This window comes from Azolla caroliniana, unplaced genomic scaffold, assembly GCF_043228905.1.
Source record: "Azolla caroliniana isolate FFs.n. ecotype wild unplaced genomic scaffold, voAzoCaro1.0.p SCAF_10, whole genome shotgun sequence".
In the NCBI taxonomy this organism is placed as follows: Eukaryota; Viridiplantae; Streptophyta; class Polypodiopsida; order Salviniales; family Salviniaceae; genus Azolla; species Azolla caroliniana.
Genome location: NW_028230445.1, coordinates 18,467,473 through 18,484,677, shown reverse-complemented (window position 1 = coordinate 18,484,677; position 17,205 = coordinate 18,467,473). Strand labels below are relative to the sequence as shown.

The 17,205-nt window shown below is 36.1% G+C and overlaps 3 protein-coding genes across 4 annotated transcripts; 2 read left to right on the top strand and 1 right to left on the bottom strand.

The window, feature by feature from the left end:
- Positions 1-3,521: 3,521 nt before the first annotated feature.
- Positions 3,522-9,244, top strand: LOC147859330 (uncharacterized). The gene is made up of 8 exons (XM_087326443.1): positions 3,522-3,991; positions 5,163-5,243; positions 7,392-7,451; positions 7,569-7,612; positions 7,694-7,736; positions 8,002-8,073; positions 8,210-8,311; positions 8,854-9,244. Exons 1-8 carry the CDS (start codon positions 3,554-3,556, stop codon positions 8,974-8,976), a joined length of 963 nt encoding a protein of 320 aa, XP_087182569.1. The 5' UTR covers positions 3,522-3,553; the 3' UTR covers positions 8,977-9,244.
- A 2,046-nt stretch (positions 9,245-11,290) lies between these two features.
- On the top strand, positions 11,291-13,985 carry LOC147859329 (uncharacterized). Its single transcript, XM_087326384.1, has 3 exons — positions 11,291-11,438; positions 12,211-12,314; positions 13,123-13,985. The coding sequence occupies exons 1-3, from the start codon at positions 11,373-11,375 to the stop codon at positions 13,721-13,723; spliced, it is 771 nt and encodes a 256-aa protein (XP_087182510.1). The 5' UTR covers positions 11,291-11,372; the 3' UTR covers positions 13,724-13,985.
- Positions 13,986-14,862: 877 nt separating this feature from the next.
- LOC147859328 (uncharacterized) lies at positions 14,863-16,787 on the bottom strand. Of its 2 annotated transcripts, none has more exons than XM_087325215.1 (2): positions 15,960-16,784; positions 14,863-15,496 (listed from the first exon to the last, which is right to left on the bottom strand). In XM_087325215.1, exons 1-2 carry the CDS (start codon positions 16,481-16,483, stop codon positions 15,085-15,087), a joined length of 936 nt encoding a protein of 311 aa, XP_087181341.1. In that variant the 5' UTR covers positions 16,484-16,784; the 3' UTR covers positions 14,863-15,084. The 2 variants fall into 2 exon arrangements, with proteins under 2 accessions (XP_087181341.1, XP_087181342.1); XM_087325216.1 differs by having other exon boundaries at positions 15,332-15,470; positions 15,960-16,787.
- Between the last annotated feature and the right edge of the window lie 418 nt (positions 16,788-17,205).

Genomic DNA, 17,205 nt, shown 5'->3' with positions numbered 1-17,205 from the left:
CATGACTAGTAACTTACGACAAAAAGTATGTATAACACCCTTCTAAGGATCTAAATAATACTCTACTACAACCACAAACACAGTGACACCCTACACACCAGTTCAAATGGCGAATATGATGATGAATACGTGTGACCTTGCAAAGTTCCCCCTCTTCGTGATTGAGATTTCGCGACTTCTCCGGCACTGTCAATTGCCACAAAAAGAAGTCCTTTTAACTTTGGAACATGCTTTCTTACCTCGACTTGCAAATCAAAAGTGAAGGCATTCCGCGTATTCCAATTGAATCATAGCCCCCAAAACCTCAAGAACTCAAAAATAATTCGGAAATGAGGCAATGGTTCATTGTTCTCCATATGTGCAAAACCCCAATTGATTGAAGAAAGTCTTATGCCAAATAAAGAAATCCACAATAAATCGATACACTCCAAACCATTCTAGCCATCGAGCATGAAAGAAATCCATGCTTACTATGTTCCAATTCCACCGAACAAAAGAAACATGTTTCACTAGCACTGTTTCTTTTGTTTAATGCATCCCCCAATGGTAAAGCTCCAACAATAACTCTCCAAATGAATACTTTAGCTCATAGCATCAATCGAGTACACCGACATGCCTTGATCACATTAAACCACTAGGTAATGGGCTTACGAAGAACCCATATCTTTATAACCCTTTATTCCATCCGTTTATGCTTGTCAATCAACTTTTTATAAGCATCATTTGTCAAGATCATAGTCAATCTCCTATTTCCAACAAATGTTCAATCAAGCTCTTGAGATCCCCCCATCTAAATGAGGATTTGACTCGTATGACGATAATAATCCTTTCAAGTTATCCCAAGTAAAGGTATAACCTCTTGGAATACGAAATGTTGATCTAGTTGTATCAAAAGGCCATTAATGACCCTAAGAGCAACTTTGAATGCTACTAAACCAATCTAACCATTTGATTAAATTGAAGGTTAAGAAATTGTCATATCAACAACCTTGATGTCACCAAAACCTTCATTTGTAACGAATTTGCACATTCCCTTCCTTATGGAGGATGCCATTGCACAAAATCCAACATACTTTGCCAAAATGTCAACAAACGATTAACTACGAGAGACTCTACACATTTGACATCCCTTTTAGAATCGATGACATTCCATCAATTAGCGTTAGTCATCATATTACCAAGCTTAATTCTTGTATTCTCCACGAAGTATGCCACCATTTTTGTTTGAGGTTGTACATCCTCAAACATAAATCGAATGAAAGTAAATCGACGAGCCACCATATGCCCATATAAATTCAATATTCATTGTCCCATCAATATGTTTCAGAGCATAAACATGATCCCATGCCAACCACGACAATGGCACTTTTCCCTTTTCTCTTCCACAACAACATCTGCATTGAATATGACACTATTTCAAGAGCTTTATTCAACCATGATAACAAAGGAAGATAAATACAACACCATAGAGACAAATTACAATAATCAATTGGACTACGTTAATTCATACATGAAAATGACATAAATAAGACATCCAATTCAACAATTTTACAAGAGAAAGTTCCACCCCGATTGGATGCCCAAGGTGACAGCAAAATCATATCACGATGTACTATCCTTCTTGACCACCCCAACACTAATACATAATGTTCTGGACATGAAATGAGGACAAAATTATGCATATTAATCGTCAACATTGAAGCATTTGAAAGCAATTCTCACACATCTCATCTTACTAATATTTTCGCAATTAGGTGCCAATAACACGATATGATCATCTACAATACATGGCTTCCCCGATAGCAACCTTACTCCAAGCAGTTCTTCATCCATAGCTATATTGTGATATTTAACAATAATAGGATGTGTCACAATAGTGAGTAATAAATTACTAATGGGGCATCATTGTCTAATTGATCTTTGAATAAAATTAGGTTATGTTACTCCTTCATCGAACATCACATGTGAAATAAAACCTTCCCCTAATGTGTATATCAACTTAAACATATGATCACCAAAACCCATTACGGGACATCAACTGATTTATAAACGACCAATCCACATTATCATAGGCCTCCTCAATATCTGGCAATTGTAAAAACCCTAATTCTTGTTTAGACTCCTCTACGTAGTCAATTGTCATTTGAACATTTAAAAGATTATGTAAATGTTCTTTTTTTGCTAAGAACTAAACATAATGAATAATAGAAGATAATACCTTATGCAATCTATTAGCCATCACTTCTGCAAAAATCTTGTACATTGCCCCCATAAATGAAATAAGCCTCTACTGAGAAAAAGAAGATGGAGATGGCACCTTCAACAAAAGCTTTATCAAACCAATCTTCCAAGAACGAGGCATTTCCCTTGATGTCTGCACCCTTGAAACAACAATATAAAAGGCTCATTATCTTAATTACATATTTCTTAAAGAGTTCATCTGATCATCCATCTCACCCATGACTCTAATCATTAGCAGTAATACTCTCTTTCTTTCTTTCTTTCTTTCTCTCTCAGTACCCATGACTTTCTCATTATTTCTACACATGCCCCTGAGTTTTAATTATTTCCAATAAATGTCTTTATTCTCATTACATGTTTGGCTACTTAGCTTCAATTAGTCTCATTTACTCGTAGTAGTAGGTCTCTCTCTCTCTCCCAAAAAGAAGATGTGACTATCGTCACTTTGTTGTGCAGATGACAAGTCGCATTTCGTGCATTCTTTCTCAATAGAGCTCTATGCCCTGTTCACTTCTTTTGCTTGCACATGATAACTTTGGAATGAAGCCCACTCGAGAGGCACAACATGCACATTTCGAGATAACTTGTGCAATTGATGGATGAGGAAATCCAATGTGGGTTTCTCGAGGACATGCATGTTTAATTAACGCATTTTGCCACCACTTCTTTGTGTGTATGTGTGTGTGTGTGTGGGGGGGGGGGGGGATGATCATTCACATATTTAACAAACAAAAGTATCAAATAGCATCAACATTTACAAAGCCAATTCACACCAAACTTGGAAACGGTGAATAGGAATGTTAATCAACATCCCGATGTCTCCAAATGTCGTTGAGCTAACATGGGGGACATACAATATGTTGGATAAACATAATTGAATAACCTCAATGTCTCCTATGCATTCACTCTGTCTCTGTATATATATATATATATATATATGTTTGCCAACTTTGTCTCTCTATGAAAGCATAACTTAAATAGGGTTCCACCCACACGACATCGAATATGCCAACTTAATAGCAAAACATACATCTTTGAGTTGATCTCGACCGGACGTTGCCATGTGTAAGGGTGTGTGCGTGTTTGTCCGCTCCTTACTCGATCGAGAGCACATGAGAGATAGATAACTTAATGAATTATCACAGAGTTTCATAGAAGCCATGGATGGGCTCAAGGATGTTATGGAGGGGCATTTTGGGAAATAAACGGAAAAGCAGAGGGGCATGGTTCGGAAATAAAGAAAACCCAACAACAGTGGCTTCTGCAGAGAGAGAGAGAGAGAGAGAGAGAGAGAGAGAGAGAGAGCTTCCAAATGGGCGATGCTCTTCTCCCTCCTCTTAACCCATCTGCTCTGCAGCAAACACCACACGCCAGATTTTTCTGTGTTTTTAGGGTTTCTTCTTCCCCGCATTGCCTCAGTTTCCATCTCCTCCCACTCCGATCAGCATCAAGAAGAGCCCCACGAAGAAGAGGGGTCGGAGGAACCTGGGGTAGCTCCATCCCTGTCTACCCGTTGTCTATCTTCGACGGAACGAAGCACAGAAGAAATGGAGAGGATGAGAAACAAAGGAACAGAGGAAACGGGAGCTTGTTGTTCTCTCCATCTCCGTGCCCATCATCTCTCTCTTCCGAAGAGTTTATACCTATCTCCGAGGAAGCTGTTTCCGAGACCAAACGTCTTGTGGAGACAGCTATGCTTGCTGCTGCCACTGGTCTTGCTTACTTCCTAAGCAACTCATTCAGGATTGAAGTATGTACCAATACTATCCCAATCACATAGGTTATGTAGCATATACTATCTCAATTATGTACATATGTGTATGTACGTATGCATATTTATATGTATTAAGTGTGTATGCACGCGTGTACTTGTATGTAAGAACGAATGCACAGATGTGTAATTGTTGGTTTATTCACACTCATTTCTTGTGGGGTTTCAATTCGCATGTAGGTTTCCTGCCAGTAATATTAAGAAATTTAAACATAGTAGGCATGCACATGTGACATCCATGTATTGTATGTATGAATGCATGTGTGTACGGATGCAGTTCTGTATTTGTGTGTATGTATGCACTTCATATTTATGTGTATGTATGAACTTATGTATTTCTGTGGATGATATGCACATTTATATTTATGTGGATGCATGCTCAAATGTACGTGTGTACATACAAATGTACCTGTGTGTATTAGTAGCATTGGGCCCTCTTATATTGATAATTGTACTTTAACCGCATATCCTCATTGCTATGCTAAGGCCTATATTTGAGATGATCTCAATAGCTTATGATGGTTATTTAAGTTCATTTATAACATTCAAAGTTAGAATCCTATCATTCCTCTGCCAAAAAGCAGTTTTTTTCTGGAAGGAATAGGTTCGTTAGCATGCTTCAAGCATAAACTTGTCTCTCATTTTTGTTAATTATTTTACTAAATCTTATGTTAAAACGCCTCAAATTTGCATTAATTTTATTCATATTATTGAAAAATAATTTAAACTTATTCTATTTATATTGACAATATTTCAATGACACAGGGCTTCCTATTTATTGTTATATTAAGAGATTAATTTGTTCTGGAAGTATTAACTTATGATGGACACTTAGATTATTCATATCACTCAGAATTGAGGTATGGAGCTATGATTGATCAAAATATAACATTACTTTCCCATTATCGTTATGTTAAGGTCTCACTTTGCTCTGAAAACACTAGCTTACGATGGCCATTTGGGTCTTTTATAACCAATTGTCATTATAAAATATCTTAATCTGCCCCAAAATTATAATTATAGTTCATCTTTTGTATTCTTTCATAGTAAGCACAATTTTGTTAATTAGGTATTTTGCCTTTCTTACCTGAAGTTTGCAAATGCAACATCTAATCTCAGACATTTTGCTTTAATTTTTTCAATTTAATAGAATTATTTCGGATGCTTCTTTCCGTTGCCATTGGTGATTTCATCATTGAGATGGGGAGCTGCAGCGGGTAGAAAGACTATGGTATGATTCTACGAGATTTCTTGTTTAATTGAATAAGTATATCGTTGAGATTGGAGACCTAGAAACCAGGGCATATGTAGAGACTAGTATTCTATTTGAAAACCTAAAACAAAAACAGCTCAATCAATAAATGAATACTCATAACTGGAATCCTTGATTCATAATTTAGAAAACTAGAATTCACAACCCTAATCTACATCTTCTGTTATACTAAAAGGCATGGTATGTATAATAATCCTTAAACCATTTAATCGATACTCATTGCAAGAATTCTATGTTTAATAAAACCATGCAACGATATCTCCCTTCTCGTCTAACATGCTCTAGATTATGCGAAGAAGACACAAATGTAAAAATCAGATATGGATAGATATTCATCTTCATGGGTGATCTAGAAAGTGGCTATATGAGATGAGGCAGGACAGCCAAGGTTTTAAGTTTCCATCACAATCGTGACTATCATGTATTAGAGCATGATTTTTCACTGCTAATGATGGGGCATATAACATTTGCTTACTGTTTGTGAGGATAATAGACAACTCATCCAAATCGATGTTGCCATTTCAAATTTACTCATGACATGGAAGACCTGTGAGCTTGTTCCCCAGATCCTATCATCTTGGGATTGATGTGGAACATAAGAAACCTAAGAGTGATTATGTTAGGCCGACACCTAAATCCAATGTGTTAATCCTTAGTAGCACAAAATGTTGATGTATATCTCCTTTTTCACTTGCAAACCTCAAAAAGCATACCAATAAAACTTCTCATCATGTGTGTAGTTAGTGTTTTTCGTATTGCTTTGTGTATGTGTGCTTGTTTGTATGTTTAGGTGTACGTATTACTAAAGCTAAACTGCATATTTTTGCTTATCAATTCAAGTTCTTCTAGCTCTTTGGATTTTTAGCATGGGAGCTTGAGCCACATGCTATCTTTTTTGCATGGGTCTGTTTTTTGGGGCCTCTAGGCACAATATGGACTATTCCACAATCTTTTAATCCCTAACAGCTATTTAGGTTTATCCTCGAATGATCCCTTTCATTGTCATGTAGCTCATGACATTGGGAGGCACTTTTATGCATATTTTTTGAAATGTTTCTAATCAAACATGTTAATATTCTTTGTGGATTATCACATCATGTTGAGGTGTCCCACTTGCAGTAGTTGTTAATCCTTAGGACCGGACAATAGCCTAACATAGGGTGTCCACTTAAGACACTTCACCAAAGGGTGTTACGACGAGATAACTTACGACACAACGCTTAATTGGACCTTAATCGGTTACTTAGTAATACGTCATTAACACGAGTAAGATATACAATAAGCACAGAACGGTGAACAATACTCAATGATTAAACAAAAGGTTTATATTACTCTCCGTTGATGACTACATTGTAACCGGCCTTTTATATAGGTCACCGGTGCGAAGTACAAAACGGTGCCAACCGGCACCTATTCGGGATCGGTTCGTATCCGGATCGGCATACCGATTCTGGTCCGTCTGTCCACATCTTCTCATATATTAATATATTAAGACTAGTAATTACAACAGATTCCCAAATAACAACAGTCTTGGCGTCCTTAGCTCCTTTGCCGGCCGGGTAACAGTAGTAAATGAAATGCATCACTAATAAAAATAATTTATGCAGAATCTGTTAAGAGAATGAAAACCTGTACCTCAAGCTATAAATAAATCACAAAAGAATGTCAAGAGGTGCATAATTTGAGGGGAAGTCACAAAACTAAGTAGGGAATGTGAGCAATGCTGGAATATGTTTGACTTATCTTATGAAAAAGGCACAAGAGGAGCCTTGGGACTGATGATAATTTTCCTGTCTTCTAAGGAAGCCTTATCCTTTGAGGAAATATGTTGAAAAGCAGAATTCCATATGTCGGTGTATGGGTATTACTATCATTCTATATGAGACATTCTTATTAAACGTTTTCCAAATTAAACGTTTTTTTTATCAATGTCATAGATCATCCAATATCCTTGTAGTCGAGAAACATTCTGATAAATTTTCAGATTGTAAATATAAGGATATATCAAGAAAATATGTGTGAATATTATGATATCTCATTTTTGTGGCTGTATTTAAACCTCAAGAATTACAAGAATGACAATACGAACTATTACAATCTTTTCAGGTTGCAACTGCTGTGTTACTTCTTGTGTTATCTGGTCCCATAAGAGCTGCCTCTTATTTGGTATGTATATTGAAAGCTAAGTCATTAATTTGATCTTCAATATAGGACTAATCATTGTGGAATGAATGAAAATGTTGAGATAACCATATATACGTTTTTCTTCTGTCATTTTTGCAGCTCATGCATGGTTTTCTTGGCTTAACAATGGGGGCACTATGGAGGTGACTTTTTAAAGTCTATCCTCTCTCTACATCATCATATATGTTTTCACAAATGACAGTAACATCCATTTCTTTGTGTAGGTTGGAGGTTAGATGGGTTTTTTCACTTATGATTTGCACATTGGTAAGTTATGTTGATAGATTTGAATTTCTTTGGGATATGTCACACACATACATGCACTGAAAATGCAGTCATGCTCTAGAAAGTAATGACATTTTTTGCATTCTTGTATGCCTACCATGGCAGAATAGGAATGTGAAAGATTACTACGTGAACTACAGTTTTTTATTTCTAGAATTCAAGGTTTTATTTATTACGTTCCAAAATATCTCATTCACACCAAATTTCAATGTTGTGTGTGTGTGTGTGTGTGTGTGTTGTATACCAGGTCCGAAGCATGGGTGCAATTGGCTTTGTGCTTCTCTCTTCATGGTTGTTACGAGATAATCTTCTTGCACTTGTAAGTTTAAATCATGCATTTATATGACATTTAAAGAAACATTTTTATATTTTTCTTTAACCAAAGAAACTAGATTTGGAGGAACCCTCTACTAACAACTCTTTGAAATGTAATATAATGTTTTATCGGTTTTCAGATCACAATTAATGCGCATGCATCGATAGCTTACCTGCTTTCGGCAATGGGAATCAATTTTGTACCTTCAATGGGAACCATTTATTTCATATTTGGGAGTTTGGTAGGTCTTTCCTTCAAGAATTCTTTTGGGGAAAGGAAAACATGAGAATACCCCCATATTTGGGTATTGTTACCACGAGAGGATATCCCACGGTTTTCAAGGGTGACTGGAATGACGAGAATACTGTTTGGCCTTAAAAGATGACTAATACCCCTCAGTGTTGAAACATGACAAGCAAAACCTCCAGTTTCAAAGAATGACCAGAATACCCTTGGTTTCAAGTAATGACTAGCTTACTCCCAAGTATTGAAAAGCTAAATCAGGGAAGTATTTCTGGTAGAATATCCAAATTTCAGGGCTATTCTCATGTTTTCCTCTACCTTGTAGGAGAAAAATCCAGGAGTGATTCTGATACGTTAGGGGGCATTCTTGAGTTTTACCCTTTGCAAAAGAAATAAAATCTTGGGGTATTCTCATAAAGCAAAAGGGTCTTGTGTAGAAAAAAGAAAAGAAAAGAAAGATAGGTCCTTATAAAGTTTTTTCAATCAATAGAATTGTGCTAACATTTGATAAGTATTGAGAAGCTAACCGATATTGTGCAGGTTTTGGTGAATTGTGGCTCATTTGTTTTTCTTCTCCACATACTGTATGTCATCTTCCAGAAGCGCCTCGGACTTGAATCTTCTTTAATACTTCCTACATGGCTCGCAAGGCTTTGTAATTGATTGTCTAGATTGATTTACGATCCGTGTGTATAAATTTGTGATTTATATAATACATTTGTATAATCGAGGATATCAAGTGTTTGGTAGAATATCGAAGTGCAATATGACACAGTATTGTGGTGTATTGTGTCTTCATAAAGAAGCTTAATTACTGTTATTAATTTGTTTGAAGAAGTGCCAAAAAAAGCTGAACATAACATTTGTGTACTTGTTAAAGAAAACAGGAGATGTGGGTGGTTGCAATTCTAAATGTATCCCAGTTGCATTAGAGAGACAAAGATGATTCAAGGCGCACACATCTATAAGCTTTGTAGGGAGAATTGTATAAGTAGTTGCTGGCAAGGAGGGTTTTTACAATTCTCACTATTTTTTGTTCCATCTCCCCTTCCATGGTAGAGCATATTGTTGAATTCTCAACCAGTGATGATCTTTGTGACACTTACACATCTGAAGGTGATCTTCATAATGGAATCAATGGAAAATAAATAAATTGTTAACAAATTCTCTATGCGGAGATGCATTGTCATAGGTCTCAAGAGAAACAGCCAAATTTTGTCTAATTGTGAAGAACCTAACAAAAAAAATGATTAGTGTATGTTGGTTTTTGAAAATTGTTGGCATTGCAATAAAATTGAAGGTCTAATATTGTCGAATGGTGTGAGGTGGTCCATTGCTTGATGTGGGGCGTTGGTCAGTGTGGGTTGGCACGATGGGACAACGGCGAGCTTTCGTTGGCTCGCCGATGCTGCTGTACCAGCCGAGGAACGAAACATGTGCTGTTAGGCGGGCTATATGCACTTGCATGCTCGGGATTTGGCGCTCTGGGCTTTCCATCCGACCTGTCTTGAAACAAGGACCAAGGAGTCTAACATGTGCGCGAGCCGATGGGTGGCAAACCCACAGAGGCGCAATGAGTAGCTTTCAAAAACTTTCTTTGTGACTATCATATGCAATTTGGATCACAAAAGAATGTCTCACCTAGAACCATTATGGTACATGTGTGTAGTAAAACTTGTATTGTCCTATTATTGTGTGTAGATGTAGTAGACGATTTATGAAGCTTTGTTCTTGGTCATATCTCGTTAATACTTCACTATGTAAAGAGGTATGTGATTTATATGCATCTCTATTAAAAGTGATACGAACATAGATGTATGATGTGGGGTATTTGTGACACATTGGTATAAACTTCATTAGCTAGAATCTCAAGAAAGTGCGAAGCATGTATTAGCACACGAACATTAGCTATGTGTGGAAAAAGAAAATGAGAAAATGAGGTTCGATACAAAAACAAAAAAACATTTAGAAGGAAACCTTTCAATTGAGAGGCGAGTGAGTTTTCAAGTGGTTGCGTCTTGTGATAATATTACTGAGTTCTAATTCCTTATTTGTTAACTTGGTTGTTGGTAGGGATTAGGATAATATTACTAAGTTCTGATTCCTTATTCGTTAACTTGGTTATTGGTAGGGATTTCAAGGACCACTTTTGACAACAAGGCGATTGAAATTTCAAAGTGGTTGTCAATGCGATTGATATCATCATGAGAAGAGTTCTCCGATTCATTATATCATTAACTTGGTGGTTGGTCGAGAATCCAATAACTACATTTTGAGCATGAGGTGACCGACTTTTCAAGTGGGTTGTTGTGGGATGATCTCATCATCAATAGAAGAGTTCTAAGTCTGGGTGCACATGGACGAAGCTGATGACCACCTTTCATAGGAAATAGTTATGGTTCCACACAATCATTAACTTCGGTGACTCGCTAGGAATCAGACAGACCACCTTACGGACTTTTCACGTGCGTGTCATGTGGTGAGTATCGCTCATCATCACGAGAAGAGTTTCAAATCTATATATAGATGTATACCAGGAACTTGGTTGGGTAGCAGTTCTGGTTCCACACAATCATTAACTTCGGTGACTCGATGGGAATCAAGCAGACCACCTTACAGACTTTTCACGTGCGTGTGTCATGTGGTGAGTATCACTCATCATCATGAGAAGAGTTTTGAATCCATATATAGATGTATATCAGTAACTTGGTCGGGCGACTCAGGAATTGGGTTCATCATCATCATCATCACGAGAAGAGTTCCATGGTTTAGGAATGGAGAGGAGAGTTTCATAGTTTTCATAAATTACAAAAAATTAGCACCCCTTGAGCATGAGCTTGGGCCTAAGCCTGAGCATGAGGGGTATGTGGTTTAGAATAATAATAATAATAATAATAATAATAATAATAATATGTTGTAGTAGTAATAATACTAATAATAAGAATAATAGCCTGAAACCCTTCAAAACCCTACCTGCTCTGTTTTTTCTGCAGAGAGGAAAAACACACAGCGAGAGCGTTAGAAGAGAAAAAGAAAGAGAGAAATCAGAGATAAAAGCCATGGCTTCTTCTTCTTCTACCTATGCCATCATCGTCTCTCTCAGGAGTCGTTCTTCTTCTCTCTTGGTACACACACACTCTCTCTCTCTCTCTGTTTTCTTGAAAACAGTTTTTTTATGTCTTCAGAGAGCCGTTTTATGTTAGTTCCGTGCCCAGGAAGTCAGTGCTTGTGTGCAGGAAGTCAGGATTTGTGTGTATCGGACCCTAATGCTGGGTGGGTCAAATGTAAATAGATGTATTTCCATTTCGTTTGGATTTGATTTGATGGCTAGGGCAAAATATTTCGAATCATACAGTATTATCAATCTTACCCTCGGTTTAGTTGTAGCAGTAATAACTTCACATGTTTTAATTGGATTTAGAAATCTATATATACTATCTGCCTATAGGCTTTGGTTAAACGTTTAAAGTTAGGCTTTGGTTAAACGTTTAAAGTTAGGCTTTGGTTAAACGTTTAAAGTTATAATCCAATCTGCATATTTACAGATCTCACTAATTCTATTTCACATTCCTTCCAATGGTGATTTTGTTTAAGTTATCTTTTATGTTTATTGTTATGGTTATGGTTAAGGTTATATGCTCGTTTTTGTGTAGTGCTGGGATCAGAATATCCTAGTATTTAGCTTTCCATTTTATCCATAGCGTCAGGTTCTAGAGTTTAAGATTAACTGTTAGGATTATCTGGATTTATAACTCTACTGTTAGTGCAGATTGTTTTGTCGGATTTTATTTTGTAGATTTTCACAACATTTCTACTATATATTGTATGAATATCCCAACAAGTTGTTTTATATTATGTATATGAGTATATGCAAACAAATTATTCTATATTATGTAGGGTTATAAGTCATGCACAAAGCAAGGTACTTTGGAGGGTACCCGAGGGTTGTTGAATTCTGTGGTTCGAGATAATGATCATGTGTGCATATCAAAAAATGAGCCGTAAGTAAAACCGTTTCTTTTTAGTACTGTTAAAGTTTGATTTGTTCATAATTTAATGCAATAAGAGATTATTGGTAATGTCAGTGGATCTTTGAACTTCAGCCTAAGAATTAGTCTATAGATAGAAAATGGTGTTTTTAGCTGGATGATGAGCAATGATTCTTGTTTATGTTTCACTTCCAAGTGTGATATGATAAAGTATTTTTTGAACAAATATGTTTTTCTTTTGGAAAGTTAGGCTATGGATAGAGGATATTGTTTAATAAGATAAAATAATTCTCATCTTGTTTCACTTAAAGTTTGACATGAGGAAGTATCTGCTTTGAACCATTATGCATTTTTTGGGTCCAATAGAGTCTATCTTGATAAAGAGACTGTTAGAGAATGAAATTTTGCCACTAAATGAAATGTTTTTCCCCGAAAAAGCTATATCTTGATCGTAAACGTTTGGCACACCAATTGAAAGAGAAGTTTCAAGATTCTGACTTCAAACACCTTTTGATTATATCATCTCACTTCCCAAAAATCAGCTAGTTGGGAATTGTTAGTTTTGCCAAATTTCATGTTTTATATGTGTAGTACTTAGCTACCTAGCAGCCACTTAGTTACCTTCTCATGCTTATTGATATTCTCGTGGTTGCAAGTGAAGGTGACATTGTGAATACAACAATATTATACATTTCAAAGCATGGAAAAACGACAAGTTGATTATAATGGGGCGACACTACTAATAGCCGTGTACATGCATATCTGATTTAATTACTTAATTGCATTATTTTATTTATTTATTTATGGAGATGCCTTGTAGTTGTCGATGCTGTATAAACAATGGTATAAATCCAACCGGAAGGAAGAAGCAAACACAAACTCTTCCGAGCTTCTTCAGTAATGCACCAATCCTCAGTTCAAGGTTAAGTAAAGGCAGTGGTTCATATGTGAGAAGGGTATTTCCCATATCGCATAATGTTGCCTTTCAGAGGTCATTCTTGTCTTCATTGGCGGAAACAGATGAAAAACCTGATAGTGTTGAAGATGCAACTCCACCAGAACAGAGTACGAAAGAACAAAGCTCGTTACCGATGGGACCTGCACAAGTAAATCCTGATAATGCTGCAAGCTATGTACTTATGTCGAATATATATGCTGATGGTGGAAAGTGGGACGAAGTCAAACGAATAAACGAGATGAGAATTCAAGCTCGAGCTTGGAAGAAACCAGGTAAAGCATGGATAGAATGCAAGAGTAAAGTGCATGAATTCATTGTTGGAGATGAAACCCATCAAGAGAGTTCCCATATTTATGACAAGATCAAGAAGATGAGACGGCATATGAATCATACAGGTTACGTTCCAAATGTAGAATTAGTGTTACAGAATCGTAGCAATTATGATCCCTTCAAGCCAAAGTAAGTGTTTTCAGTCGATACACAATAAGGAAGAGGATGCTTATATATAAATATATATCGACTACTTTTGAGTATGGTGTGAAGTGAAGTTTCTCAAGATGAGATGATGAAATGGAAAACAGATGTTTTGCTTATAACCTCTATGCTATTGGTTGGTTTGGTTAGATTAAATATTTTGGTTCTCCTTCGAAGCAAAAAAGAAAAGGAAAAAACACTTGTTTTTCTTGTACTAGTGTTTGGACCTCAATTATATGTTTCATTATTTCCTTAGTGTTTGTTTTCCTTTCGTGGAGATTCCCATATGTATGATGTCTACATCACAGTTTTTTTAACAGAAAAGGATATGATTATGTTGCCCAAGTCTCTCTTCTCTCACTCTCTCTCTGTGGCAAACGAGAAATCACATTCTATTTGTTGGTAAATGCATAGCAGTATTGTTTCCTTGATGTTGATTATTATGTAGTATGCTTGATTGATTACATATGAAAAACTCAATCATTTTGTTAATGTGTTTTAAAGTATAAAGTTTAGCTTGTAATGAATTGATCGCGAGTACATGATAATATTCTTTGCTGTGATTGATGATTGTAATACATGATGGTGATGTTTACTCAATGTATGGTGATTATTCTTGCGTTTCTGTGTTGATAAAGAGTATTGAAGAACAGACTTCTTTATGCAATTCAGTTCTCAAGAACAAACCATATTCTGGATATTATTATTAGCTTTTTCAAATTCTTCTTCTATATTGTTTAACTACTGAATGTATTGCAATATATTCATAAATTCAATACATTGTTTTGTCATTTTTAGACTTATCAAGGCTATGGTGTTGAAAGCTTTTGTAACATCCGTTTAGTTTTTTTTTTGTTTATCTTGATTAGATTACAAAATGTAAGATCTAGAGACATGCATATTATTTATTGACAATGCCACATTACAGAGGATATTGTATTGGTTAATATGCATCAATCAATAGAGCAATACTATGCACATCACCACATAGTTATCCTCGCCTTTTGGCAATATATGCACATAGTGCTATAGTAACATATCTTTACCTTAGTTATAGAGCCAGGTGGAAATAATGGGGTAACTCACAAAAAATCATTGCCATGATTTTCTGAGTCCCAATTGTAGCCATTCAAGAAAGAAGAAAGATGGACAGATAGTTTTATAGATAATAAAGGCAGGAAAACACTACTTGTATTACTGTATGTTACAAAATTTATCAAATCTATAAGAAAAGGCTGGGATTCATCGAATGTACAAATGTATCCACACTATGTTTCTTTCCAAAACAGAAAAACTCTTGTATGCTGATGAGGGAAGAGTGCTTTATATGTGGCAAACTGAAACCATTCTTCACTTCAACTTGAGAGGAAAAATGATTGGCTTTGAATCTTGTCTCTGTAGATCAGAGAGGGAATAAGAAGACCTCATTGGTGCAGGATTTCTTCTCCGTTTCGCAACTATATTATGGCAACTTCTCTGCAGTGGTGGTGCATCCTTTTTTTCATTGATTAAAGTTGTGGTAGCCAAACACATTGTATATTTGCTCTCGACAACAGCGGAACATAAGGTTTTCGTTGATGGTGTCACCACACCTTGCATTGCGTGAAACCGCGATTTACTTGAATAGGTATCTGAGGACAAATTATCCAGCTTCCTTCTCTTTGCATATGGGTTCTCCGGCTTGGCAATGTCTTTGATTGACACATCTGCTAGACAACTGAATGAACGAGATTTCCCTGTAAAGAATTGTGATAAACCTTTCCTGGTTGCACAACATAAAAACCTTTTCTTATAATTGGATCAATATATAGTTAAACTTATAGCAAAGCCATCTTTCTTCTTTTTAAATGTACATATCCATATGTGCTGTATGTAGGACATTGAAAATATGAAATTGAAACTGTTATAAGTAGGATTTCTATCACCGGATACATAACAAGCTTCATAGTGCTCAATGAAAAGTACGATTTGGACATTTGATCCGACTGAAAAGGGGTGCAAGGATTAGATTAGATTTCTTTAGTTTCGTTTCATTTAGGTTATACAGGACTGCACTATGCTGGACTAGGCTAAACTAGATTAAACCGAACTAGACTAAACTACATTATATTAAACTAGGCTAGATTAGATTAGATAAGCCTAAACTAGACTACATTACAGTGAAATTAGATTAGATTAGGCTAGACTAAACTAGGTTAACATCATATTAGATTAGATTTACTTACTTGCAAGGAAGTGCTTCTTGAAGTGAGGCCAAAGTATCCAAACCTCCTCTCCTTCTATGGCAACTTTGAATTTCTTCTTCTTCTTCTTCTCGTGATGTAATACAAATTTCACTACTAACTTTGGTGGAAGAAGAGGCAGAAGATGAGCAAAAGCAATCATCATCATCATTATCATCGTGAAAATCCTTCATTTCTGATATATTCTCCCAAGGTGTTTCTTCAGATACCACAGCCAAAACAGAGGTTTCCCAAAATCCATGATTCATGATTCTCGTATTACCTTCCCTACACTTCTGTTTCGTCGTAATCTGATTCACAAAACCTTCATCGCTATAATTGTTTTGCTCTGTTTTATTTATTGGTGGTGATGGTGATGGTAATGTTGATAAATTGGGTCTGAACTGTGAAGTTTGGGTGGCATTAGCCTCTGAGCATTTTGTATCGAGACCAACATTCAATCGTGTTGATGATATTCCTTCACAGATCCAATTGCCTCCTTTTGATTCCGTATCACAATATGCCATTTCAGAGACTTGTGTAGCAGAATTAGTTTTAGGGTTGGGGTTAAACTGATTGAAGACACGCTTGATACAGCAGAATTAGGGTTGAGTAAAACAGAGAAGGAAAACTCCAGAAAGCAGAAAAGGGGGATTTTTAAGATTAGAATAGAAGAGTTGTCGGATCAAAACAGAGGAAAAGGAAGCTTGAGAGAGCAAGAGATAGGGTTTTCAGGATTAGGATTAGAGTTGAATTAGGGTTAAGGTTAGGGTTAGGGTTAGGGTTAGGTTAGGGTTAGGGCAAGAACAGGGGAGGGAGAAGGTGGGCAGATGGAAGTGATATATGGATAAGGACAAAGATGCAACTTCCATTTATTTTGTTTTTTTCTTTCTTAATTAATGAATTATCTCATTTAGTTTTGGAAGACTCATATTTTTCCTTCTTGTTTTCCCATTTTTAGGGCATATACAACATATATCTATGCTTATACAGCCTACTACAATCATATTTTATCTATTTATTTCATTTAGTCATACATGTGTATGTGTATGTGTATGTGTTTGTGTATGTGTATGTGTATGTGTATGTGTATGTGTATGTGTATGTGTATGTGTATGTGTATGTGTATGTGTATGTGTATGTGTATGTGTATGTGTATGTGTATGTGTATGTGTATGTGTATGTGTATGTGTATGTGTATGTGTATGTGTATGTGTATGTGTATGTGCATGTGGATGTGGATGTGCAT

What these genes read in the sequence shown, in the direction of transcription:
- LOC147859330 (XM_087326443.1), top strand. Translation starts at nt 3,554, where the DNA reads ATGGGCGATGCTCTTCTCCCTCCTCTTAACCCATCTGCTCTGCAGCAA. An exon ending in GAGATAATCTTCTTGCACTT is followed by an intron (nt 8,074 to 8,209) that starts GTAAGTTTAAAT and finishes ATCGGTTTTCAG; the next exon opens with ATCACAATTAATGCGCATGC. An exon ending in ATTTCATATTTGGGAGTTTG is followed by an intron (nt 8,312 to 8,853) that starts GTAGGTCTTTCC and finishes GATATTGTGCAG; the next exon opens with GTTTTGGTGAATTGTGGCTC.
- LOC147859329 (XM_087326384.1), top strand. Translation starts at nt 11,373, where the DNA reads ATGGCTTCTTCTTCTTCTACCTATGCCATCATCGTCTCTCTCAGGAGT. An exon ending in GTCGTTCTTCTTCTCTCTTG is followed by an intron (nt 11,439 to 12,210) that starts GTACACACACAC and finishes TATATTATGTAG; the next exon opens with GGTTATAAGTCATGCACAAA. An exon ending in TGCATATCAAAAAATGAGCC is followed by an intron (nt 12,315 to 13,122) that starts GTAAGTAAAACC and finishes GATGCCTTGTAG; the next exon opens with TTGTCGATGCTGTATAAACA.
- LOC147859328 (XM_087325215.1), bottom strand. Translation starts at nt 16,483, where the DNA reads ATGGCATATTGTGATACGGAATCAAAAGGAGGCAATTGGATCTGTGAA. An exon ending in CAAGAAGCACTTCCTTGCAA is followed by an intron (nt 15,497 to 15,959) that starts GTAAGTAAATCT and finishes TTGTGCAACCAG; the next exon opens with GAAAGGTTTATCACAATTCT.